This window comes from Taudactylus pleione, unplaced genomic scaffold, assembly GCF_031769625.1.
Source record: "Taudactylus pleione unplaced genomic scaffold, aTauple2 ptg000090l, whole genome shotgun sequence".
Lineage (NCBI taxonomy): Eukaryota > Metazoa > Chordata > Amphibia > Anura > Myobatrachidae > Taudactylus > Taudactylus pleione.
In genome coordinates, this window is record NW_028284492.1 from 9,044,545 (window position 1) to 9,066,811 (window position 22,267).

The 22,267-nt window shown below is 43.7% G+C and overlaps 1 protein-coding gene across 1 annotated transcript; it reads right to left on the reverse strand.

Moving 5' to 3' along the window:
- Positions 1–167: 167 nt before the first annotated feature.
- On the reverse strand, positions 168–20,350 carry VCPIP1 (valosin containing protein interacting protein 1). The gene is made up of 3 exons (XM_088469366.1): positions 17,615–20,350; positions 3,491–3,577; positions 168–1,578 (listed from the first exon to the last, which is right to left on the reverse strand). The coding sequence occupies exons 1-3, from the start codon at positions 20,241–20,243 to the stop codon at positions 743–745; spliced, it is 3,552 nt and encodes a 1,183-aa protein (XP_088325492.1). The 5' UTR covers positions 20,244–20,350; the 3' UTR covers positions 168–742.
- Between the last annotated feature and the right edge of the window lie 1,917 nt (positions 20,351–22,267).

Below are 22,267 nucleotides of genomic sequence, written 5' to 3' on the forward strand. Positions count from 1 at the left end.
GTTGAACAGGAAACAGGGGGCAAGCTGAGGCACTCTGGGATTATGATTCAAGCTTTTAAAAGAGGTGCGACTCCACAGAGCTAATTTTACTGTTTTGCGCATAACTTATTGGGGACCTATGACACTTTCAGAACAAGTTTACGGTGAGGACTTAACTAAACACTGAAACTAAAATGTTCTTTGCAAGCAAAAACATCTCTAAGAGAGGAAGTGTCTTTTCTGAATGTAATGTTGTATACCATACAAAAATAGAGCTCCGCTGAGACTACGGTGTAGTGGTGGCAGAGTGCAGCCTATGCGGTCACTGGGAGCTAGTGACATCACTGAGGCACGAGGCTCTGTGCGCTCTAGGATATGTCACCAGCTACCAGTGCAGATAGGTTAAATATTGGTTCAGCCTGCTGTACTGATTCACCATGACATTCAGAGTGTGCGTGTAGGCAAATAATCACATTGACATTCTCATATGCATTGAAGGCAGCAATATTGTTTTAAAATGTAAAGACCTCCATTAACAAATTATATCTCAATCATTTAAAAGCTAAAATAACCCTGAAAGCTTCTTTTTTTTTTTTTTTACCCTCACCCAAATTACACACATTTTCATGCAACGAAAAGGAGTTTAATATTCTTTTAAATGTACAAGAATTATGTAAAGGACTATTTCACACCATGGCCCAGCCATCTTATTACATATTAATATATATTTCTGGATTTTATTTTACTTTGAATCATTCACCAATCAAGAGTGATCCATAGGCTCAGCTATATGAGCTATATCTGCGTCTTGGCTGTCCATCTCCTCTGCATCTTCTGTAGATATGGCTGACTGAACTTTCGGCCTGACGGACAATGATGCTGCTATAGAACTTCCTACGTTACTACCTGTTACAGGTCCTGCAGTTGTGTCCCCAGTTACCCCTGAAGGACTGCTCCCAGGCTTTGGGGAAAGCCGTTCTCCCTTCTTTGGAGATGTGTCGGATCCTGTCAACTGCTCCGCATTTTGATCCCGTAAGTGTTTATCCATAGAAGCCTGAATGGAAGAAACCATTTCTTGTAATTTTTTCCGTTGGGCCTCGATTAAGTTGGGGTCAAGTTGTCGGCTATCTCTCATGGTGATAACGCCAGGAGCTACCCTGATGAGCTCGCTGTCACCGGATGTAGAAGTGAAGGAGGAGGGATCAGAATAGGTTGTGGTGTTACTGAAACTAGTCGTTGTGTTCGGCTTTGATGCCGATCTTGTTCTCTGATTATGTTCAGGGCTGTTGGAGGCTGTTCCTAGCGAGTGCCCTTTGCCTTGAAAGACTGTTACGTTGTGATGCTGCTCAGACTTCTTTTTTACTACGCCACCGCTGCCCAGTTTCATCAGCCCATGAGAGGGACTAGATTCCCTGCTTCTTGAAGAAGCCTCAGAGCGCACTTGGTTTAATGCATCCTTCACCAAGTCTTCAACCTCAGGACCAATGGGAAAATGGCCGGCAGCGTCCACACACAGTTCCAGCCTATCCTCAGCCGCGTTGTATACAAAGGTTTTGTTAGGTAAGTAGGGAAACGTGCAATGCTTTCCATCAACCACATCTACAAGCAAATATAAAATATCATTTTCAGACTGTATTACAACTTCATTTTATACATACTAGAGGATTAATCATATGAGATTCAGGGCCTGCTCCAGAGTCACGCCAAAGTGCAAAAGCAGACGCATTGTGACTGCAAGGGGAATGCTGATGCAAGTGTATGCGTGCTAAAGTGTACGCATCCATGCATATGCGACAGCAGCCGTCATCATCAGCAGCAGCACTTACGCCTACGCGATGATAGGTGCAGAAGTTCCTTCTGAATGTGGCATCCAGAACACATATGCACAAATCAGGATAGTGAGTATCTCTGGCTACATGCCCACTACAAACGTTCATTTAGTGTCCACAGAGAAATGGCTGATATGGGACTTTGAATTGTGCATAAATTGGCAAAGAGGATTATGCAGCCCGGAACACATGCTCGGTAACCTAGATGCAGCTGAATGTGAATCAGAACCAGGCCCTTAGTGCGATAAAACAATGTACGATAATAATGTAGCATCATGGATATAGTCTGCGACTCGTACGCAGCATTCAGAGAAGGCAGAGTGAAGTACATAGTATATAGAATATTTCTCTTTAATAAAGAACACATATTTTACTTAAGAACCTTATGTTTATAGAACTGCTCTTGAAACTATATGAAAATTTGCTTTTCTGTGAAAAAGATTTTTTTTCTCCCCATCTGCCATTTGTATTTATCAACATAAACCGATTTAATAACACTAAATTAAATACTCATAGTGCTAGACTGCTCAAATGCGCCATGCCCTTATAAAACAGCCGTACCCAAAGGGGAAGTAGGGTTGTTCCAGGGTAACAATCACTGGCAAGTGAATAGATGCCATGCGCATATGCACGACATCTATTCACACTGTGAGGAAAGCTTGGGGGCAGCCCAGCATCTCCGTGACATGCTGAGCACGCCCCCTACAGATAGGAAAAGGGGGCGCGACTCAATGCTATGCCCCCTTTTTGTGTGACCACGCCCATTTCCCGAGCATGTGCACTTTGGTGATAGTTGCCCGGCCCCCTGCCCACCCTAGAATGAACACAATACTCAGAGATCCCGATAGAGAGGGATACAAGTATTTGCCAAGCAGTAACTTAAAGCCTCTCTCAACCATGGGAAACATAAGTACATTTTTCATTGTGCATGCAATAGTGGACAGCACAATAAGTTACCTGGCAGACTTACAGTATAGGGCTGTAAGGACTAGCAATGGTGGGACTTAGGGGGGGAAACATGCTATGATTACAGAGGAGACTGATGGATTACGGAATTATGAAGAGAACTAAACTGCCGCCTATTGATCTCTACGTGACCAGCTTTTGTAAAACTACAAGTCCCAGCATGCACTGCTTCAGTTTTGCTATTAGGGAATGCTAAAACTGTGGCAGGGCATGCTGGGATGTGTAGTTTCACAACTGCTGGAGAGCTACAGGTTGGCCAGACCTGCTTTACAGGGAAAGGGCACTGCCAAGAGGTGCTGTACAGCACTCTCCCTGCATCCACCATAGACTATCTGCAATTACCAATTTCTGTACATCTTCTGCATAAAGATCACATCACTGGCTTAGCGGATACATAAATGCTGGTTCCTCTTATTTATTATGGACTGTACTGGTTTTATTGAATTTCAGCTAATCAAATTTCACTTTGCAGCATAATATTAACTAATTTTGACAGTTTTTATTACAAAGAGACTGTATAAAAAAATTCAACAACCTCTAAATAAACTTTTTCGAATAAATTATAAGATTCTTAACACCTATGTTTCATTTAATAAAATAGTATGAATTTTAGGGTTATATTCGAATGTCAAATATGCATAAATAGTTATGCCATGATACTATCGATACAAAGAAAGGTAACAGATGAAAATTCATAAAAGAAGGTTGCACTGTACCCATGTTTTTCTTCATTATGTTGTAGAATACACCGCCTTGCTGGAATAGATGAGGGAGTCCTTTAGCATATGACCAAACATCTTCCCCTGTAAGAGAAAAGCACACAAATAAAGCATAAGTAACAATGTTACAGTATGAGGTGGTATGTTTTATACCACATCAGTCTCACAAGAGTCTTACAACATTACCCCATGTCTCTGATGATGATCCTCCTCCTCTATCTCACAGCCTGTGGCCTCCTGCTTGCAATTATTCCCCTCACTGTCACATGGAACCCTGAGTTTATTTGTACAATGTCAGACGTGGACAGGCGCCTGCCTCCAACAAGATCAACACGACTGAAATACTCAGAGCTACTGTACACGTTCCGAGGATCAGATATGGCAGCGCTGTGAACATTGCAATGATTTAATAAACAGTAAATAATGTCTGACCACCAGATTAAATATGTATCAAGCAGTGAAAAGCGTGGAGAAGTGAATCAGTGGAGAAGTTGCCCATAGCAACCAGCATTGAAGTAGCATTTATCAATAACACTCTACAAAACAATAGGCAGACGCTGATTGGTTGCTATGGGCAACTTCTCCATGGGACCACTTCTCCACGCTTTTCACTGCTTGATACAAAAGCCCCATAGAATAAATACAATTAGGTTCAGATGTTGTTTACATTTTAACTGGTATTACTCTAGAACCAGGGGTATTCAACATGCGGCCCTCCATATGCTATGGAACTACACATCCCAGCATTTCCTGACAGTGTTTCTATTAGGGCATGCTGTGACAAGGCATGCTGGGATGTGGCAGATGACACCAATGGACTAATCCCCTTCCTTCAGATTTAGGATAAGCCTCTCCCACAGCAAATCAATCTTTGACTGCCCAAATAAAAGGAAGCACTTAGGGTTGGTTAATTCCTGACCGCTGCCATATTCCAGCCATGGGAAAAGAAAATTCCATCAATTATTCTTCCAATATTCAGTTTGCCCATCCATGCACGCCACATAAAATGTTTCTTGTGGTAGTAGTGGGCTAATAGCCCTTTTTTGGGTAGCACCATTTAGTAAAATTAAGCTGAAGAAAAAGGGAGTCTGGTACAGATAACATAGTGAAGTCTCCATGATGCAGCTGGTACATTATATACAGAGAAGTGTCACAGAAGCAGCCTCTGTAATGATGTAGAGGCAATTTGGAAAGAGTAACATCACCATTGCATCTCATAGATGTAGAGCAGGATACACATCATCTCAATTTAGGATTTTCCACAGGTGCAGTATAAAAGGGCAGATGTAATAAGCTCTGGAAAGTGATAAACGACCAACCACTCAGCTCCTAACTGCCATGCTAAAGGCTTGATAAATGACAGTTAGGAGCTGATTGGTTGGTCGTTTATCACTCTCCATTTTATCACTTTCCAGAGCTTAGTACATCTGCCCCAATGTCACACATATGACCAGATCAAACTTATGCTCTAACCAATTCTCTCAGGTCTGAAGTATGGAAAGATGAGGAGGATAGAATCCTAAGCGAGAATGAAAGTAGATCTGATTCTTTAGGAATAAAGAGACTCATCTGTCTTGATGGAAAACCAGATAAAGTGATTGAACAGCTTGTGTCACATTTGCATCTCCATGACTGGCAATAGATCATTCAGCAAGTACACTAGAATAAGGAAACAATTCTGAAAGGTTTCCTGAATAATGAAGTAGCCTAGAATCAGACAGTAATCTGTATTCCAGTTTATTTGTTTTAACAGGAATGACCACCTAACAATATAGAGTCTTCTGCCCCAGTGACTTCAGGTAGAGAAGACAAACAGACTTAGAGCCGTATTCAATTTGAGCTGAGCCGCAATACTTTTTCCCTACTTCGCCGGTTTTGTAGGCGGAAAAGTATCACGTGCGCGCCTGCTTTGCCCTGTATTCATATTGAAAGTACGAGAAAACGTGACCTGGCGAAGCTTGAACAGGCGGAAAGTGCTGTCAGATTTGGGGAAATCAGCCTGACACCCCCCAAAAGATGCTCTGACATGGGGGTTCCCCCTATGGTACCCCCCCCCATTTGGCTTGCTGAAGGTATTTGGTGTGTTTTAAACGGGCTCAATAGCTGCTAAATAGCGTTTTCCTATACATGATGCAGAATAGTATTCAGGAGTATTTTTTGTAGTAAATAAGTTATCCCAGCAAATTTGGGGTACTTGAAAATGGGGGTAAGGATATTTAATAGTTACTAAAGTGAGTTTGAAAAAAATTGTGAAAAATTCACCTGCCGCAAGCACCTGCAATCAAAAAAACACCTGGGCCATACTTGGGGACCCCCCCAGAGTCAAGTTCGCTAGTTTTTAACTTTGTCCACCAACATTTTTTTTTTTTTGCCCCCAAAATGAAAGTGATTTTTTTTGGGGTGTTAAAAGTGTTTTTTATTAATTTTTTGACACAGTTTACCTTTGGGGGACTGTCTGAAGGATGCACGGGGGTTCCCGCAACGTTGCACCCCAAAACCCCAATTCTGCACTTTTTTCCGCCTGCTATTCATAGGCGAAACTTTTTCGCCTATTAGATTGCACTGACTTTCCACCTAGGCGGAAAGTCTTTCAAATTGAATACGGGGTAAAAGCCAAACAGGCGAAAATGACGTAATCGGCGAAAAAGTATCGTGGATCCGGACTTTTCGCCTCAAATTGAATACGGGCCTTCATTTCAAATGACATGAAGACCGAGCGCACTGCTCCTGAATAAAGTTTCGGTTTGGTGGCTGAACATAGGTTCCTGATTATATACATCTGCCATTATTCATGTGTACAGCCTTCAGAGTCTCAATGCCACGTTATGAAAACCTATTATGTGTACCCTAATTTCTCAGTCACCACATAAGCAATAAGCGGCAAATCTAAAAAGATAGTAATCTGGATCCGGAAAGAAGATGTCCCAGAGGAAGAAGTTATAGGACAAAGAACATTTGATAGTGTAAGAGAACAAGACTCTCACCGTTACCGAGTAATCCTCATTTATCCTCCTGGCGCTCTTCATAGATGAATATCAGACAATGGAGCTCCAGCTTGTGAAGACTATAACGTATTTTAGTTTTGAAAGCTTGAAAAAAATCTAAATGTCCTGTTAACTAGGTTCCTTAAGATTTTGAAAGACCTCATGGTCCATATAATACCCTCAGATTGACTATGAACCTGCTGAGGAAAGCCAACTGTTTCAGAATCAGGTCTAAAATAAAATTAAAATGGGCGCCACGACATAACATTTGAGTTCCCCTCAGTGACATATTATCATGTTACGAAATTTTAATCAAGTTGCAGAATCTTCCACTGTTGGAGAGAACTTCAATAAATTAGTGGAGCAGGAAAGTAGTGTGATCAATGACACTCTGATCTTATACTTACAACAGTAGAGCTAAATATAAAAAGATAAGCATTTTGGGGGTGTTCTGTATCATGGTCATAACTATCATGAAATGGAGACACCCTTAATCCTGAGTGGAACGAACTCTCATCTGCAGGAGACACTGCAGTCTTCACTATGAAACCCCACATTAATGATTAGAGCACTTTACCCCCTGGTACCACAGAGATTCTGTGTGAGTAATTAGTAGATGAGCCTTCAGTTATGTAACCTGTTTTGGATCCATGAGGTCTGAAAGCATCACCACCTCATAGGCCTATGGTAATGTAGGTGAAGACCTTGGGAGCAGAAACCAACATGTGACTGCTTAATCATCAAAGGATACATTTAGGGGTAAATTTACTAAAGCTTCTAAAAAAGAAAAGTGGAGGTGTTGCCCATAGCAACCGATCAGATTATAGCTATCATTTTTCTATTGCATTCTGGAAAATGATTGGTTGCTACGGAGAAACACTTCTTCATGATTGTGTCCTATGAAAAAGCAGGATGGACTTTGGGCATCAGTTTCAAGAACTGGAATATCCTAAATGGTGCAAATTATAGACCTAAAGCTTTGATATAAAAATAATGGAACTTTGATGGTGCTTTTGGATTTCCTTAAATGGCCTCAATTCAGACCACAGAATGGCTGGCCGGGGAAAGTGAGAAGACTTAGATGTAAGTGTTCATGACCATGGTAGCAGCAGCACTCATGCAAACTTTCTGGCTCAAACAAGTAGGATGCAGCAATTTAATGGGTGGAATTCAATTAGCTGCGGCCTTTTAGCTCCAGGGTTAAGTGCTCAGAGCTAATCAATTAAATCACACGGTAAGCCCTGTGGGCTAACGAGTAGTAAGGCATAGATTCCTGGTTAGAGATGTGTAAGGAGCACTTGTAAAAATGTATAGAAAACTTATCTGTGTACCTTAAAAAATTGTGAAGGGGAGTGCTTGTGAAAGTGTCAAAAAAAATCTATCAGTGTGATGCTAGGAATAAAATAAACTAGAATCAACTATAAAAGCAATACTGAAAAGAAAAAAATTATATTTGTGGTTAATTTCACCAATGTTTATAGCTCTTCAGTGTATAGTTCTGGAGCCGGGCAGTGGGGGCTGCAGTGGATCGTGCTTTCAGGGTGGTGTCACATGCTCGATGTATGGAGACCAGGGGAGCCTCTATCCAACGAGCCCTACTGCTACCTTGGTCTCCTTGGCAGCGGCCACTCTTCTCTCCTCTCCAAATAAAAAGGTGAAATAAAAGATCACCTTTGTATTTGAGCAATGCTGCAATGCTGAATATCATGAGCACTAAATAAACATGTGCCTGCTGCTGCTTCCAACGCTTTTTCATTTTATTATCATTGGTTCCACATCATACTGATACATTTTTTGACATTCTTATGCTGGGCATACACGGCCAGATAAAATGTCTGTCACACCGACAGACATTTTATCTGACAGCCTGCCAGCCGCGGATGTCGCCGGCATACATTGTGAGAGAAATCTCAGTGTATCAGCCCGACATCCGCGCTCCGCCCCCGGGGAGGAGACGTTCCCACAGGAAATGTATGCCTGTCGGCCGCAGCTGGGCATACACTGCCCGATGCGGCCGACAGTTTACAGGTAAATATCGCATCGGACAGGCATGCTGGACAATATTTAACCCTCGGTCGCCCCCCCACATGCTACAATTATTGGGGCAATCTGCCGATATCAGGCGGATCGCCCCGATAATTGTAGCGTGTATGGCCAGCTTAAGACTTAGCACTCCCCTTCACAATTTTAAAGTATACAAAACAGGGGGAAAAGGTCCAAAGACCAAATCCAAGACTCTATATTGGAGCACTCATAGCTAATTAACATAATTAAAATATAACTTTTAATGAATATTTGATTATAAATTTGGACTTGCATAACAAACAAACACTAAACATTATAGGAAAAGAGAATGTGAGGGAGAAAAAAGAATAATTATTCCTGTGAAGATTGCGAAATATAAATAAATAAGACAATACAATACACATTCACAATAATACACAATACTCAACAGTATTGATGCGACAAAGACAGTGTATAAAATACTCCCTGGTCATTAAAGTGTTCAAGGACTAGTAATCAGATATCAATATAATTAAAGAGACACAGTCATGTCATAAGAACAAGCTTAACCTATAATGACAAGATCTCTAAAGTATTAATAATAGACATCAGATCCTGTAAATGGATCAATTGATATAAAGATATACCGTATAGTACAGAAAGAAGAAAATGAAGGGGTATAAAGAGCCTGATCTATCACAGAGTTCTGCTACTTGCCATTATGCTTCATAGCAGAGAATTGGAAGTGAGAGACCCGTGTGTCACAGTAACCCCACAAAATTAAAGTAAGGTCACAACCCTGTAGCAGGCATTCACTTCAAACCCCTATCTGTCATACTAAATTAGCATTGGACAAACAGGGGGGAGAAGCTACTGGGCTGCAGGCGGGAGGTGAGAAGAATATAAAGTTAAGGTATACCTATGGTTGATATCAACCTAAACAGCCACAGAGAAAGGTTAAATTACAGTGGCATTTATGGTTGTGCTGTGGCACTGGCAGGGGGTGCCAGGGGATGGAGGTCCAGTACAAAATAAAATTATTTACCAGGAGGTTTTTTGTTCGGATCATGCACAAAGTCTGCAAGCGGATAGCCGGCAAGGACCAGCGATGCGAGTGCACGTTGGGTCCTTGCTGACCCCGACTATCATCGAACATACTGGTCAAGCTGACGACGATCGTCAGGTTCCACATGTTAATAGATAGAGAGGTTGGGCTTCTGCACTGAAGACGTTCAGTGACCGTCTTTCAGTGCGGTGCCCACACCTCAGCGACATGAAAGTCTGAACACTGGACGTTCAGACTTTCATGTCGATAAATGGATAGATCCCTTTACACTATATAGGCAAGATTTGGTCAAATCGTAACGACAAATCGGGCATATCATGCAGTGTGTATGCCCGATTTGCACGCTCCTGTGGTCACATGCCATATAGTGTGATTGGCCGTGCTGCACATCTTTTAAGTGTGTACTGGCAATCATGCGATGTCCATGGTGAAGGCAAATCACCCCTGAACATCGGTGCAATTTCCGGTCATTCAGATGTGTACCCTCCCTTAGGATGACATAATAATAGATTAATTTTTGCTGAATTTCTCAATAAGAAACTTTTGGCCCAGGGGTTTCATGGAAAAATGCTTATACTCTAGAGCGCCGTGATTCGGAAAAGCTTGGGAACCACTGCACTAGACAATATGTATACCGCTCCATCGCATCGGATGACTTATCGGGCACAACGGCCAGTGTGTACCCGTTATGTCGCTGACGAGGCGCGTTCCCGCGCATCGTCAGCAACATCGCCTGTCAGACCTGCATGCAGGTCCCACGGGTGATATAGTCTGCGGCGGCCATGCTGCCAAATGCAGAATGGCCCCCGCCGTGGCTGCCGGCATCGGCAAGTCTGCCAGGTCCCGCCGCAAACTATATCGCGCTGGGTACAGATCATTTACTGTGTGCCCAGCTTAAGGCACCTCTCTACAAATCTTCAAATGGGCTCTCAAGACCCACTACTTCATCAAGGCCTTCCAGCTTTCATCCTAACCCACCTCAAGCTCTTTCCTCCCTATCTATCCCTTCTGTGTCACCCCTGTCTGTCTGCCCCTCCCCTTCAGAATGTAAGCTCTCACGTGCTTCTCTTTACATTTTCTTCTACTCCTTACTCCCCATAAGGGCACCTAACGTGACTGCCAACTCCCTGCTGCTTATTGTGAGTGCTATAATTGCTATTGCAGCAATGTATATAAATTGTGTCCTTGTCCTCCACTGTAATGTACTGTAAGTTACTTGTTTCTTGTTCACTTACTAGTTTTATGTACTATGTAAGGCGCTGCAGAACACTTGTGGCGCCATATAAATAAAGGATAATAATAATAATAATAATAATAATAAGGCTATAACTTGCAGCAAGCACAACCCAAAACGGCTGCAAACTAAGCAACAAAGGACCGCTGAATACTATTTAAAAATAAACTATACACATGATCTGAGGTGTGGCTAACCAGTAGAATACATTTATGAGTACGGTACGAGATTTGTATGAAAATACTAATACACAGTGTAGTATAAACCAGGGGTGTATCTGTAATAGGTGCAGGGAGTGTATTACACATGGGGAGCCCACGTCAAACATATTGTACCTCAGAAAAGGGTCGGAATAGGCAGAGTCCAGGGGGGTTTGGAGAGGACAAACCTATGGTGTGCAATCCAGTAATGAGTGTTATAACAAAGGCAGGACACTATATTTTAGTACACAGACCTCCAAAGCATTAAATGTGCCTTTATAGGAATGACTGTGTGACAATATAAGGACGAAGTAGAAGGAAATAAAAGGCGAGATTTGCAAGGGAGACTTTTCATTTTGTTCTTGAGACATAGACTGCAGTTTCCAGACTGATGTATTATTATATTAAGTAATGATACTAAAAGGTTGTAGGCAGCTAATGCATGTGATAGTGATGGATTACACTGCATAAAGCTGCATAGTCATCGCAGGGACTCTAATGGGTATAAACATTAAAACACTTTTGTATACCTATAATGCTGAATCATATGCCTATTTTACAGTACTAATAGAATTTTAGTGGCCCTGAGCAGAATTGGTTTATGTAAGAATCGTATATACACACTATATATTAGGAGGTTTTAATATTTGTTTTAATTTGTCAGAGAAAACTCCCCCAGAAGCCATTACTGATTCGCAGTGGTGACATTTTCCTGAAATGAAGGGAGGAAAGGGGTGGACAGGTAGAATGCTGCCGTAACCCTCAGCAACCAGATATTTGCTTCAACTTTCTAAACTCTTCCCTAAAATTAAGATTTCTAAGGTTACATTTACGTGTTTTCCTATTTTCAGCAAGATATGAGAGATCATTACTTCCACTGTCCCAACAATAAACGGCAATGCTGAATCATATGTATCTTTGTACGGCTATATCTTTGTACAGTTGTAACATATCTAATAAAAGGAGGAACTGAAAGAATCCATCTTAAAACACTTCGCCATATACATATCACACTGGATGTGCACTGGAAAAGGCGTTGGCATTCTACTAGTCTACATATCCTGTCCATCCAGCAGTCTAATGGCTCATACACACTAGACGATGAGTGTATGACCCGATATAGTCAGCGGCGGGCCCAGCATTGGTGAGTATTCACACTTGCCGATGTGGAAGGGGGGGGGGGGGGGGGAGAGCAGGGCAATGCTGAATTCAGCAGCATGGCATCGTTAAGTACATCCCTAGATTTGTCTGCATGTACGGCCGACTGGGGATACAGTTACCAACCAGCGGGAGCGCGCATTGTCAATCGTTCAAGGCATACACACTGGCCGATAGCAATGATATATCGTTGAACGATATCAGTAACTTCACTTTTATCGTCCAGTGTGTACGACCCTCACGAAGCACACCTATGATTTGCTCAGAAAACTAGAACTGCACTTAGGTTTGCAGGAAAGAAAAAAAAAAAAAAAGAAGAAGAAGAACAGTGTACCTGCATATTAGCCCAACCTCCCACCACTACAGACACTTTCAATAAATTGACATTTATGTTTTTCTCTAACATCTCGATTTAAGGCCTCTATACATCAGCAATCACGTGGGGCAATTCTGCATTTTGCAGATGATTTGATGAAAAAATGTGCACTGTATAGGGTTCACAGATCGCAGATTCCGACCAAAGTGATTGGAATTGGTGAATCAGGTTGTCCAACATGTTGGATTTCACAGACCAATTGGGGCTGTAGATTGCTAGTGTATGGTAACAGTCAGCTGGATCGGCAGATCTGTCTTTCCTGAAAATGATCTGCAAATCACTGAAAAATATCTAATGTATGGAGGCAGATTGGTGGATTGGGGAAGCTTTAAATTGGGGGGGGGGGGAGAATATTTGCAGACTCTGAATTGTTCTATTGAGCTTGCTGAAGTATGGGGTACTTTAGCCTGTTAAAAGTTTAGATGAATGAGGGAGAAGTGTATCAAGATGGGCTTGCTATCATGTATCGCCTGTGTGCATTTGAATGTTTCTTTGTTGTTTACATTGGGCAGAGTAGGCCTAGAGAATATACTGTCTCCATGTGGAAGGTGGAAAATGCATCCAATTAAAGCTGGGTACACAGGACGGATCGGAACAACAAATCGCCCAGTGTGTACGCACTATCACGCTCTCCCGTAAGTCGTTCATCACGTCTTTTGGTCGGCCCTACATTCTGCTCAATCTGAGGATCTCATTAATGATCCTTACCACTTCGTGCAGTGTGTACGCTGTACCAAACAATATGTCATTCAGAACTGCCCGATATAGGTGTCAGCTCAATCCCTCCCCAGACACTCCATGCTCCTCCATTTTCTGGCGGGATCGTGTCCTGTGTGGACTGTAAGCAACAGCAGAGGAAGAATTTTTGTTGTACAGTCCTGCCCCGATCTGAACTTCTGTCTGGTATGTATAGTGATGTGCATGCCTGGTCCTTTGTAGCTACATGTGCCTATATTATGCCTATAAGTGGCCACCGATTTTTATCCCCTCTAGAAAGACCCACCCAGTACTATAAAACTGCTGAAATGTTTAAGATGGCTGTCAGTTGTTAAGAAAGCAAATGATATATCGCGAACGATCGGAACAATGCCCGATATATTATTCTTTTGTTTGAAGATTGCATAGTGTATTATTATTATCCTTTATTTATATGGCGCCAAAAGGGTTCCGCAGCGCCTTCAATGTACAGTACAAACAATGCAGGAAAGATACATGACTAATACATTGCTGCATAACACTTAGATAAGCAGCATGGTGTCGGCAACCAAGGGTGGGGTACTGTTGTATATTAAAGTATAATCAAGTGAAGGAGAAGCACATGAGGGAAGAGGGCCCTGCTCGTGAGAGCTTAAATTCTATGGGGAAAGAACAGACTGACAGGGGCGACACAGATTGCCTGGATACAAGGGTGACAGTAATATAACATTTATGGAAAGGTTAGTTTAAACTTAAGAGGAAAAGACAATGAGTTGATCAAAATTGCACCAAGCCTCAAGATTTGTATATGCACTATATCGTTTGTCTGGGAGTTCCATAGAAATAGTTAACGATAGTGCATCGTTTGCACATAGTCATATGTGTACCCAGCTTAAAAGTGTAGGGTGAGACCCAATCTCTACCTTCTTCATAGTGCTAAACTCAATTAAATTCAAATGCAAGACAGACAGCATTCATTATTGTAAGTGAGCATTACAGAAAGACAGGGGTCATATGTATCAAGTCCCTTTTGTGCCCACTTTCCCTGGCTAACAAACTGGAAACTCTGGAAACTGCATCAACTTATCCTGTGTTACAGAGGTGCATTCTGCATAGGTGTCATGCACTTGTGCAATAATGCATGCAGAATTCACAGCACAGTGTTTAGGAATGCTGCCTCACAGCACTAGGGTGAGGGGTTTATATGTTCTCTCCATTTCCTATCACAGTCCAAAGACCATAAGTCCATCTGGAATAAGAACTGATGGTAGTAGAGTAGTCATATGTTGCAACTATATCAGATGTTCCCAAACTCAGTCCTCAAGGCACCCTAATGTTTCAAGGGTAACCATGTTTGGGCACAGGTGAGTTAATTAGTAGCTCAGTCAATTTGATTTAACCATCTGTGTTCAACCATAAATATCCTTAAAACCTGGACCATTAGGGTACTTTGAGGACAGGGTTTGGGAACCTCTGAACTATATAAAGGTTACTAGTAATAAAAAATAAGAATCTATGTTATCCTAAAGTCCCACAAATCATTTTTGCTTGTTCACCTAAAATATTTTAGCATACAGATGTGGCCAGCTGTCAGGCAGTGTAAAACGTTTAAAACGAAGGGGTCTATTCACTAAAGACTTGGAGAGAGATAAAGTGAAGAAAGATAAGTACCAACCAATCAGCTCCTGTCATTTTTCAAACAGAGCCTGTAACATGGCAGTTAGGAGCTGATTGGTTGGTACTTCTCTTTCTCCACTTTCTCTCTCTCCAAGGCTAAGTGAATATACCCCCAAGTATACAAAGTAAACATAACTGACATTGTTGTACTAAGCAGAAGTAGTATATACTGTAGTGTAAACCTCAGGGGCTGTAACGCTAATGTACTGCTGGGTACACACTGGGCAATAGCGAATATCCGATATATTGTGAGCGCGTAGGCGGACATATTGGGGTACCTCCGATATGTCTGTGAATGGTGTTTTTCACAGACATATTGCGCTGGCTGCGCAGCACAGCCAATATATCCGCCAACCGCCTGTACACTTGCTGCAAGGACTGACGTCACACAGCTGGGCGGGCAAATTCAAATGCCTACCCAGCTGTGACGTCAGGATGACATGTCGAGCAGCCATCGGCAAGTGTGTATACTAACCTGAATTGGCAGCTCTCATTCCTGCTCCTCACTTTCCTGGCACCTAGACCAGAGAAAGCTGCTGTACAGGAAGGAAATGGTTCTGGAAAGACTTCACTATGTCCAGCATGTGAGAGTTAATGCTGGGACTCACTAGGTTTCAGAATCATTTCCCTCTCTACTGGGCCGGAACATGGGGAAGCAGGGATTTACAGGGTGAAAAGCAGCACTGAAGAGTCAAAGTGAACTAGCTTTATAAATTTGCAGGTATGGGCGAGCTGTCTTGCACACACGATGTGTGTACCCAGCGATGTTGCCGACGATCCCAGCGCCGACGGGCCAACATATCGGTCGGTACTCACACACTGGGCGATCTGTGCCCGACATGCCAGCCCTCCGCATAGCTCTGCATGGGATCGTCAGCTGCATCGCCAGATCTTACATGCATCACATAAGATTAGGCGATGAGGATGACGACCCCACAAAATGTAGTGCATACACACTGCACATTTTTACACAACAATTTGTCGTACCGATAAGTCAGAATCGGACAAATCGTTAAAGATAACGTAGTGTGTAGGGGCCTTTTTTGGCACTCTCCTAGGGACCATGGAGCAGTACAACAACAAGGATTTGTCACTATGATCACAGCTACTCTTTATTCATCCTTTTCATATCATAACCTCATCTAAAGTCAGGTACCAAAAAGATATAGGATGTTGTAATAAACTCCCAGCAAAAGATTGTAGATCACAGACAATGGGAAAATGAAGGATTGCCAAGTTATGAACTGCAGTACCCTGCTCTGGACATTGCCCCTCTATAAAATGTACCATCAGACAATTGTAAGCACTAATAGTATTTCTGTGTAGAGTCACTCATGTAATGCAAATTACTGCTGGCACAGAGCAGGGTCGCGGACCTGGTACTCTGATCTAGGACGGTCCCTTTCACAGATAGCCTAGACCCTGGTCGGTGACTGTGCACTGTTAAAAACCCGGGTAGTTAAGCTGTGTGTGAAAGGGGTACTAGAGACTTTAGAACTGGAAACAAAGATCGCATACCATAGAGATCAGTGCGATTTCAGATCTATTGCACAAAATAATTGCCTTGTTCTGAATTTTGGATGCAGATTTGTGTACATTTCTCTGGTGGAATTTGCCCTTAAGTGTGTAAATAGTGAAAGAAAATGGACATCATGGCATTGCTAGAACTTTGCATCCAATGTAACCTTTAACACTGCATAATTAGATTTGTACAAACTTTGTTCACCTCTACTATGCAGATGTTAAAAATATAATTCCAATAACAAAAGATTACTTACCTAGTGTCATCCAAAAGTCAACAATTAATTTCCTAGTGTCATCCAAAAGTAAACAATAACTTTAAAGGCAAGTTATAAAGACTTTTACGACTTATGTTTTATGGCTAATCATTATTATAAGACCCAGCATTCAGTGACCAAAACATTGCATTACTCAGTGTTATATAACCTTGCTTTTGGCAGACATTTATCCCTCACCATATGAGTGCTAATTCACTCCATCAGGGTTTTTGGAAATATTTGCATACACAATGACAGTTTTAAAAACTCATGATTTTAAATGTGACCCTTTCAGTTCTGTTTCAAAAGAGGCCCACAGATCATCTTTGTGTACTCAGCAGTACACTATGGAACCTCGCTGCTAATTAAACTGACCCCTAAGGGGCAGATTCAATTATATGCAGAATCCGCGGCATTCAACCGTTATGTACAGAAGGTACAGTAACTTCTGCTTGCAGTCTATGGAGGTTTAAGCAAAATCTACCTACCGTAACAGGCGGAGAAATGCGCAACACGAGTTGCCGTCAACTCGCGACTAATTGAATCAGCCCTAAAACTAAGGCAAGTGTAAGCAACATGTGCGTTTTTAACTGGTGGCAGTAATCAGTGGGGGCGATCCAACTGTTGTGTGGGCGGCGATAATGATTGCACGCAATTAAATTGTTCCGGCGCCCATTAATTATGAACGTCTTCACGCCCTATTAGAACGCTGCCGTCACCAGTCACTATCACGCTCAGACGGAGCAAGAACTGAATTGCTCCTCAGTCGGGCGCCTTAAAAAAAATAGCCGTCGCCTAAACAATTGCATCGCCCCCATTCATGGAGGTGAATGCTAGATCTAAAGCACTATTTTCTACAACAGTTACTTCCTAGTTAAACTACGTATGCAGTTGAAATGTAAAACATGTCAAGAAAACATTAAGCATATTAAAAACTTATTATCTTACCCATGAGGGTTGCCAGTAAACACAAGGAGTACATTTCCTTATCAATCTGGTCTTGAAGCTCCTTGGAAACGGAGTTTGCAGACTCTGAGGAATCATCAGCTGTGATAGCAAAGGCAGAGTGAGATGAGGTGTGCTGGACAGGTTTATCTTTGGCCTTCAAAATCTCTACGGTCACTCGGTCACCATGTTGTAACGGTACAGGCTCATTTTCCATGCCCACTTTTGGCGGCTGAAGCTCCTTCGGTGGAAACCCATAACGAATGCATTGTAAGTAAGGAGGAATATCTAACTCTTTGGCTATCCCTTCCTGAAGCTCAGAAAACGTGGTTGAGAATTTTAATGTGAGCATCGCCTGGCGACCATCGTTGGTCGTTATACGGATTTTCTTTTCTTTGGAAGATGTTGGAGAATAAGGCGTTTTTGTGGGAGTTGAAGACCCCGACGACGGACTCTCTCTGACGGTGCCAGGGGATGACGCTCTTCCTTGTCCTTTCTGTTCTTGTTTTAACTGGTTTGATTTGCGCTTTTGCATCACGGAGGCTTGGTCTGTGATGTTTTGCTGCAGCTTTCTTTCCGTTTTACTCATGTTTAACTCCTCTTTGTGCAAAGTCTTAGCCTTCTGGCCTGTGAGAATGATTTTTGTTGGGAGGTTTGAGTCAGTCTCCTGCTCCTGTTTAATATCATCCATCCTTTGTACATGGGCTCCATCAATTGATACAGGAGTATAGTCGTCCGGATTCTTTTTGGCAGTTTGATGCAATATTGTGTTAACAACTTTCTGTACAAGAATCTCGCTGCCGAACTCTCCAGGGAAGTGCTTGGTGACTAGTTTCATTGCAACATCATAGACATTGCTATTCAGGCTGACTTCACTTTCGTATTGGAACCAATATACAGTTTCCCTCACTACCCTTCCAGCCCATTCCAGTGTTATAGGAAATGCTTCAGGCAAATTATCGTATTCCTTACCATCCCAGTAATGTTTAAACCCACAACCACATTTGCCACCATAGGACCTGGTGTTAGTTCTGTCACCGTCCAGATACACAATGGACGAATCATTTCTCACTCTGCGTACGGAGTTGCCACGGCACCAATTGCAACTGGTTAAGTTGCTCAAATTAAAGTCAGGTACCAAAATGTCGTTCACTGTGTCATATGAACATACGATATTATTTAGGGGAAAACTGTAATTTTTATCTGGCTTCAGCTGACCATGGGTTGTTTTTGCCAAGTTATACAACTTCCCACCCGGGGCCAGCCACTCTGGAGGGACCAGAAGTTCTGACAGAGCCCCACATATTAGGCATTTGTGAAGGCGGTTTTCCAATACAGCTTTCTTGGCAGCAGCTGTCACTTCTTCAGGTTGAACTCCTATGACTCCTGTTCTCCTATAAAAATATTGATGCACATCTGCTACCAAACTGGGGTGTATGCCGTGCTTATTCATAAATACCTCTTCCATTGCAGCAACTAGCCGCAACAGATACTTGTCTTGCAAACTTCTGTCTCCTCCAATAATACAACTTCCGTCTTCCTCCAACTTTACGTATTTTCGTATCAAGTCTTGAGGAACTCCCCATGCCTTGGGGAGCAATTTCAAAGGAAGTTTTGGCAAGGAACTGCCTTTGATACCAACCAATGGGATGTAATGATTGCGGCCTGAGCTACTCCAGGCAATGCATATTGGCTTATTGAGCTGTCCGTCTTTGCCCTTACAATTCTCTGCTGATATCAACCCAGGAAGGAAAGTAGCCGAATAGTCCCCGGAACTCCTCATGCCACTTAGGGAATCAAGCAATATGATAGGACGGTGAAGAACATTAGCCAGCCCGAAGATGTGTATATTTCGAAGACCTAGGGGGACGCCTTCTGGTGGCACAAAGCACGGATCACACTCGTTAATGATGTCTTCCCATTCTGCCACATCAATAAAATCATGAAAGAGGGCCTTGTACGTATCCAGGTTCTCTTTCAGGTGCTTCTTTAGATTCTCCCGTAAAGCATGCCAGAACAGTTCCCTGCCAACCAGTGACCGTGAAACTGCATGCACCAAGCAGTGCCCGTCGCCATCAACGTGAACGGGTATAAAGCACTCCTGGTTGTCGTTGGCCTTCTTGATGTCCTCCAGGGTGTCATGCAGGTAGAGCAGGCTACCTGAGCGGTCCTTACCATAGCCCACAGTGTCTACATGCTCAGGCTCTATGAGGAAGGCTCTGTCCCCCAGGAGGGAGCAGTCAAAGACGTCCCCCTGGTTCATGTCCCTGAGCAGCTTGGCCTTGCCAGTCTGCTTGTCCATTCCATAGCGGGCCAGGATGGGCGAGAGCAGCTTGCAGTGGTAGTTGGAGAGCCCCATCACCTTCACCATGTCCGCGTTTCTCCGGGGCGGCCCGGCCACGCCGAGCAGGGCGTTCCTCAGCAGGTTGTGGAGCACCACATCCGGCTCGATCACCTCCTCCACCTCCAGCAGCTTGCCCTGCTCGTGCCTCTGGCCGCAGTCCGTGCACTCGATGCTGACCGAGCCCTGGGCCGGGAAGAACAGGCGGGCCCGGCACTTAGGGTCCGGGCAGGTCCCGGAGAAGATGCGCCGATCCCTCCTCTTCTGCTGCTGCTGCTGCATCTGTGACATTTCTGCGGGCACGGTCACCGCTGGCTCATCCTCCGGCAGCACCCGCTCCTCCGCAGCCGCGATCACAACAACGGCGACCGGTCTCCTCCAATGCGGAAGCACTGCCCCCCCCTCTGCCGCTCGCCGCCAGCCGCAGCTCCGCCCCTTCTCTGGGCCATCCGTTGACAGACGTAACGGCCCCTTTCCGCGCTGCCACGCCTGTTTTTGGCGCTGTGAACTGTGGGCGTTGTAGTTCAGAAAGCTACCTTAGCTACTAGAACAGACGGCTAACTGAACTACAACGTCCGTGATGCATTGCGAAGAAGACCCGGAAGTGGTGAGGAAGCTTGTGGTTCTCCTTAGCAATGTGGTGTAGCTCCCTGGATGTTTATGACAGCAGGAGGGAGGAGCTAACGGGTTACTGTTGGCAAGATCGATGTATTATAAAGAAGACCAGTGGAGAACAAGTTACCAGTAGCAATCAATCGGCTTCTATCAAATTATACAATATAGATAAATGATGGTTACAATCTGATTTGTTGCTATGGGCAACTTCTCTACCAATCCTCTTTATTCATACATCACCATATGACACAGGAGCCTTATGTGAAATAGTGTACAGTGTTACCCCTGGGCACAGTGTAGATTGTGTAGTTCATCTTATTCAGTCTCTGGTGGATTGTGGCATCCAAGCTTTTGTATAGTTACAAGAAGCTACATTCAGTGATAGTCACAGGGTACTGTCATCTCAGTACAACTGCTCCTGTGGATATAAGTGAATTAACGGCCTGATTCAGAGCCGGGCGCTATTTGTGGACGGTCGTTCCAAAAAAGGGGCAGGCTATTTAAATTGAGCGCTCGCTCTTTGCGGTTTGTTGACGCTTCTATGTCTGAGCGAGCGAACGAAAAATGTGCTTGCTATTTTGTAAAGACGCCCCTTTGCCGTTCGCATCACACGTCATCTCCGGTGTTTATTAGATTAATCGGGTACATCGAAAGGCTTCTGAACTGCTCGCAGTGCTTGCGGTAGCTTTTTCTTACCGCTATCACTGTGAGCAGTTCAGGCTAAAAGACAACCAAGTGATGTGGACGATGACGCTCCTTTACTAATTATGCACTCCCATTAAACGCCCTTTTGACCGTTTGGCACGCCTACGTTCGGATCTCCACTCCCCCGTTTTCAAGCACCTTCCCCTGTTACCACCCACAAATGGTACATTCTGTCAATCAAATTAGCAGCCCCTCGCAGTTTTGCGAGCGCACGATTTCCGACCGCAATAACTGGTTTGCGCATGCGCATTACGACTAGGGGTGAGCGGGTTTGAATTTCTGAAATCCGAACCCCCCCGATCCGAGGCCGATACGAGTCAGGCTCTACTTTTCCCGCCTGACTCGGATCTGAAATCGAGGCAAAATGTCATCATCCCGCCTTCCGGGTCTCACGGGTTTTGGATTCTATATAAGGTACCCGCGTCGGCGCCATTTTTTCACTCGGCTGTGGACAGTGAAGAGGGAGGGTGGGAGTTAGGGCTGGCTGGGCTGTGTAGTGTTGTGCTGCTGTTGTCCATAGGGGCTGTGTCCACTCCACCAAAGTCCATAGGGGCTGGCTGTGTTGTGCTGTGCTGCTGTTGTCTATAAGAGCTGTGGGCCTGGTTCAGAGCCTCTCGTAAGCGGCCGCTCGTTCGTTCCGAGCGATGTTTGCCCAACTGCGCATGCGTACGGATCGTAATACGCATGCGCGAACCAGTCAGTGCGGCCGAAAATCGTTTGTTCGCTAAATAGCGAATGCCTGCTATTTTGAGTGACAGGAGGAGGCGTATGTGGGTGGTAACAGGGGAAGGTGCTTGAAAACGGGGAGTGGAGATCTGAACGCAGGCGTGCTTAAAGGTCAAAACGGGCATTTTATGGGTGTGCATAATTAAAAGAGCAGCGTCATTGACCACGTCACTGGGTTATTTTATAGTCAGAACTGCTCGCAAGATTGCGGTAGGAAAAACCACTGAATAGCGAGCAGTTCATACGCTGGTCGATGTACTCGATTAATC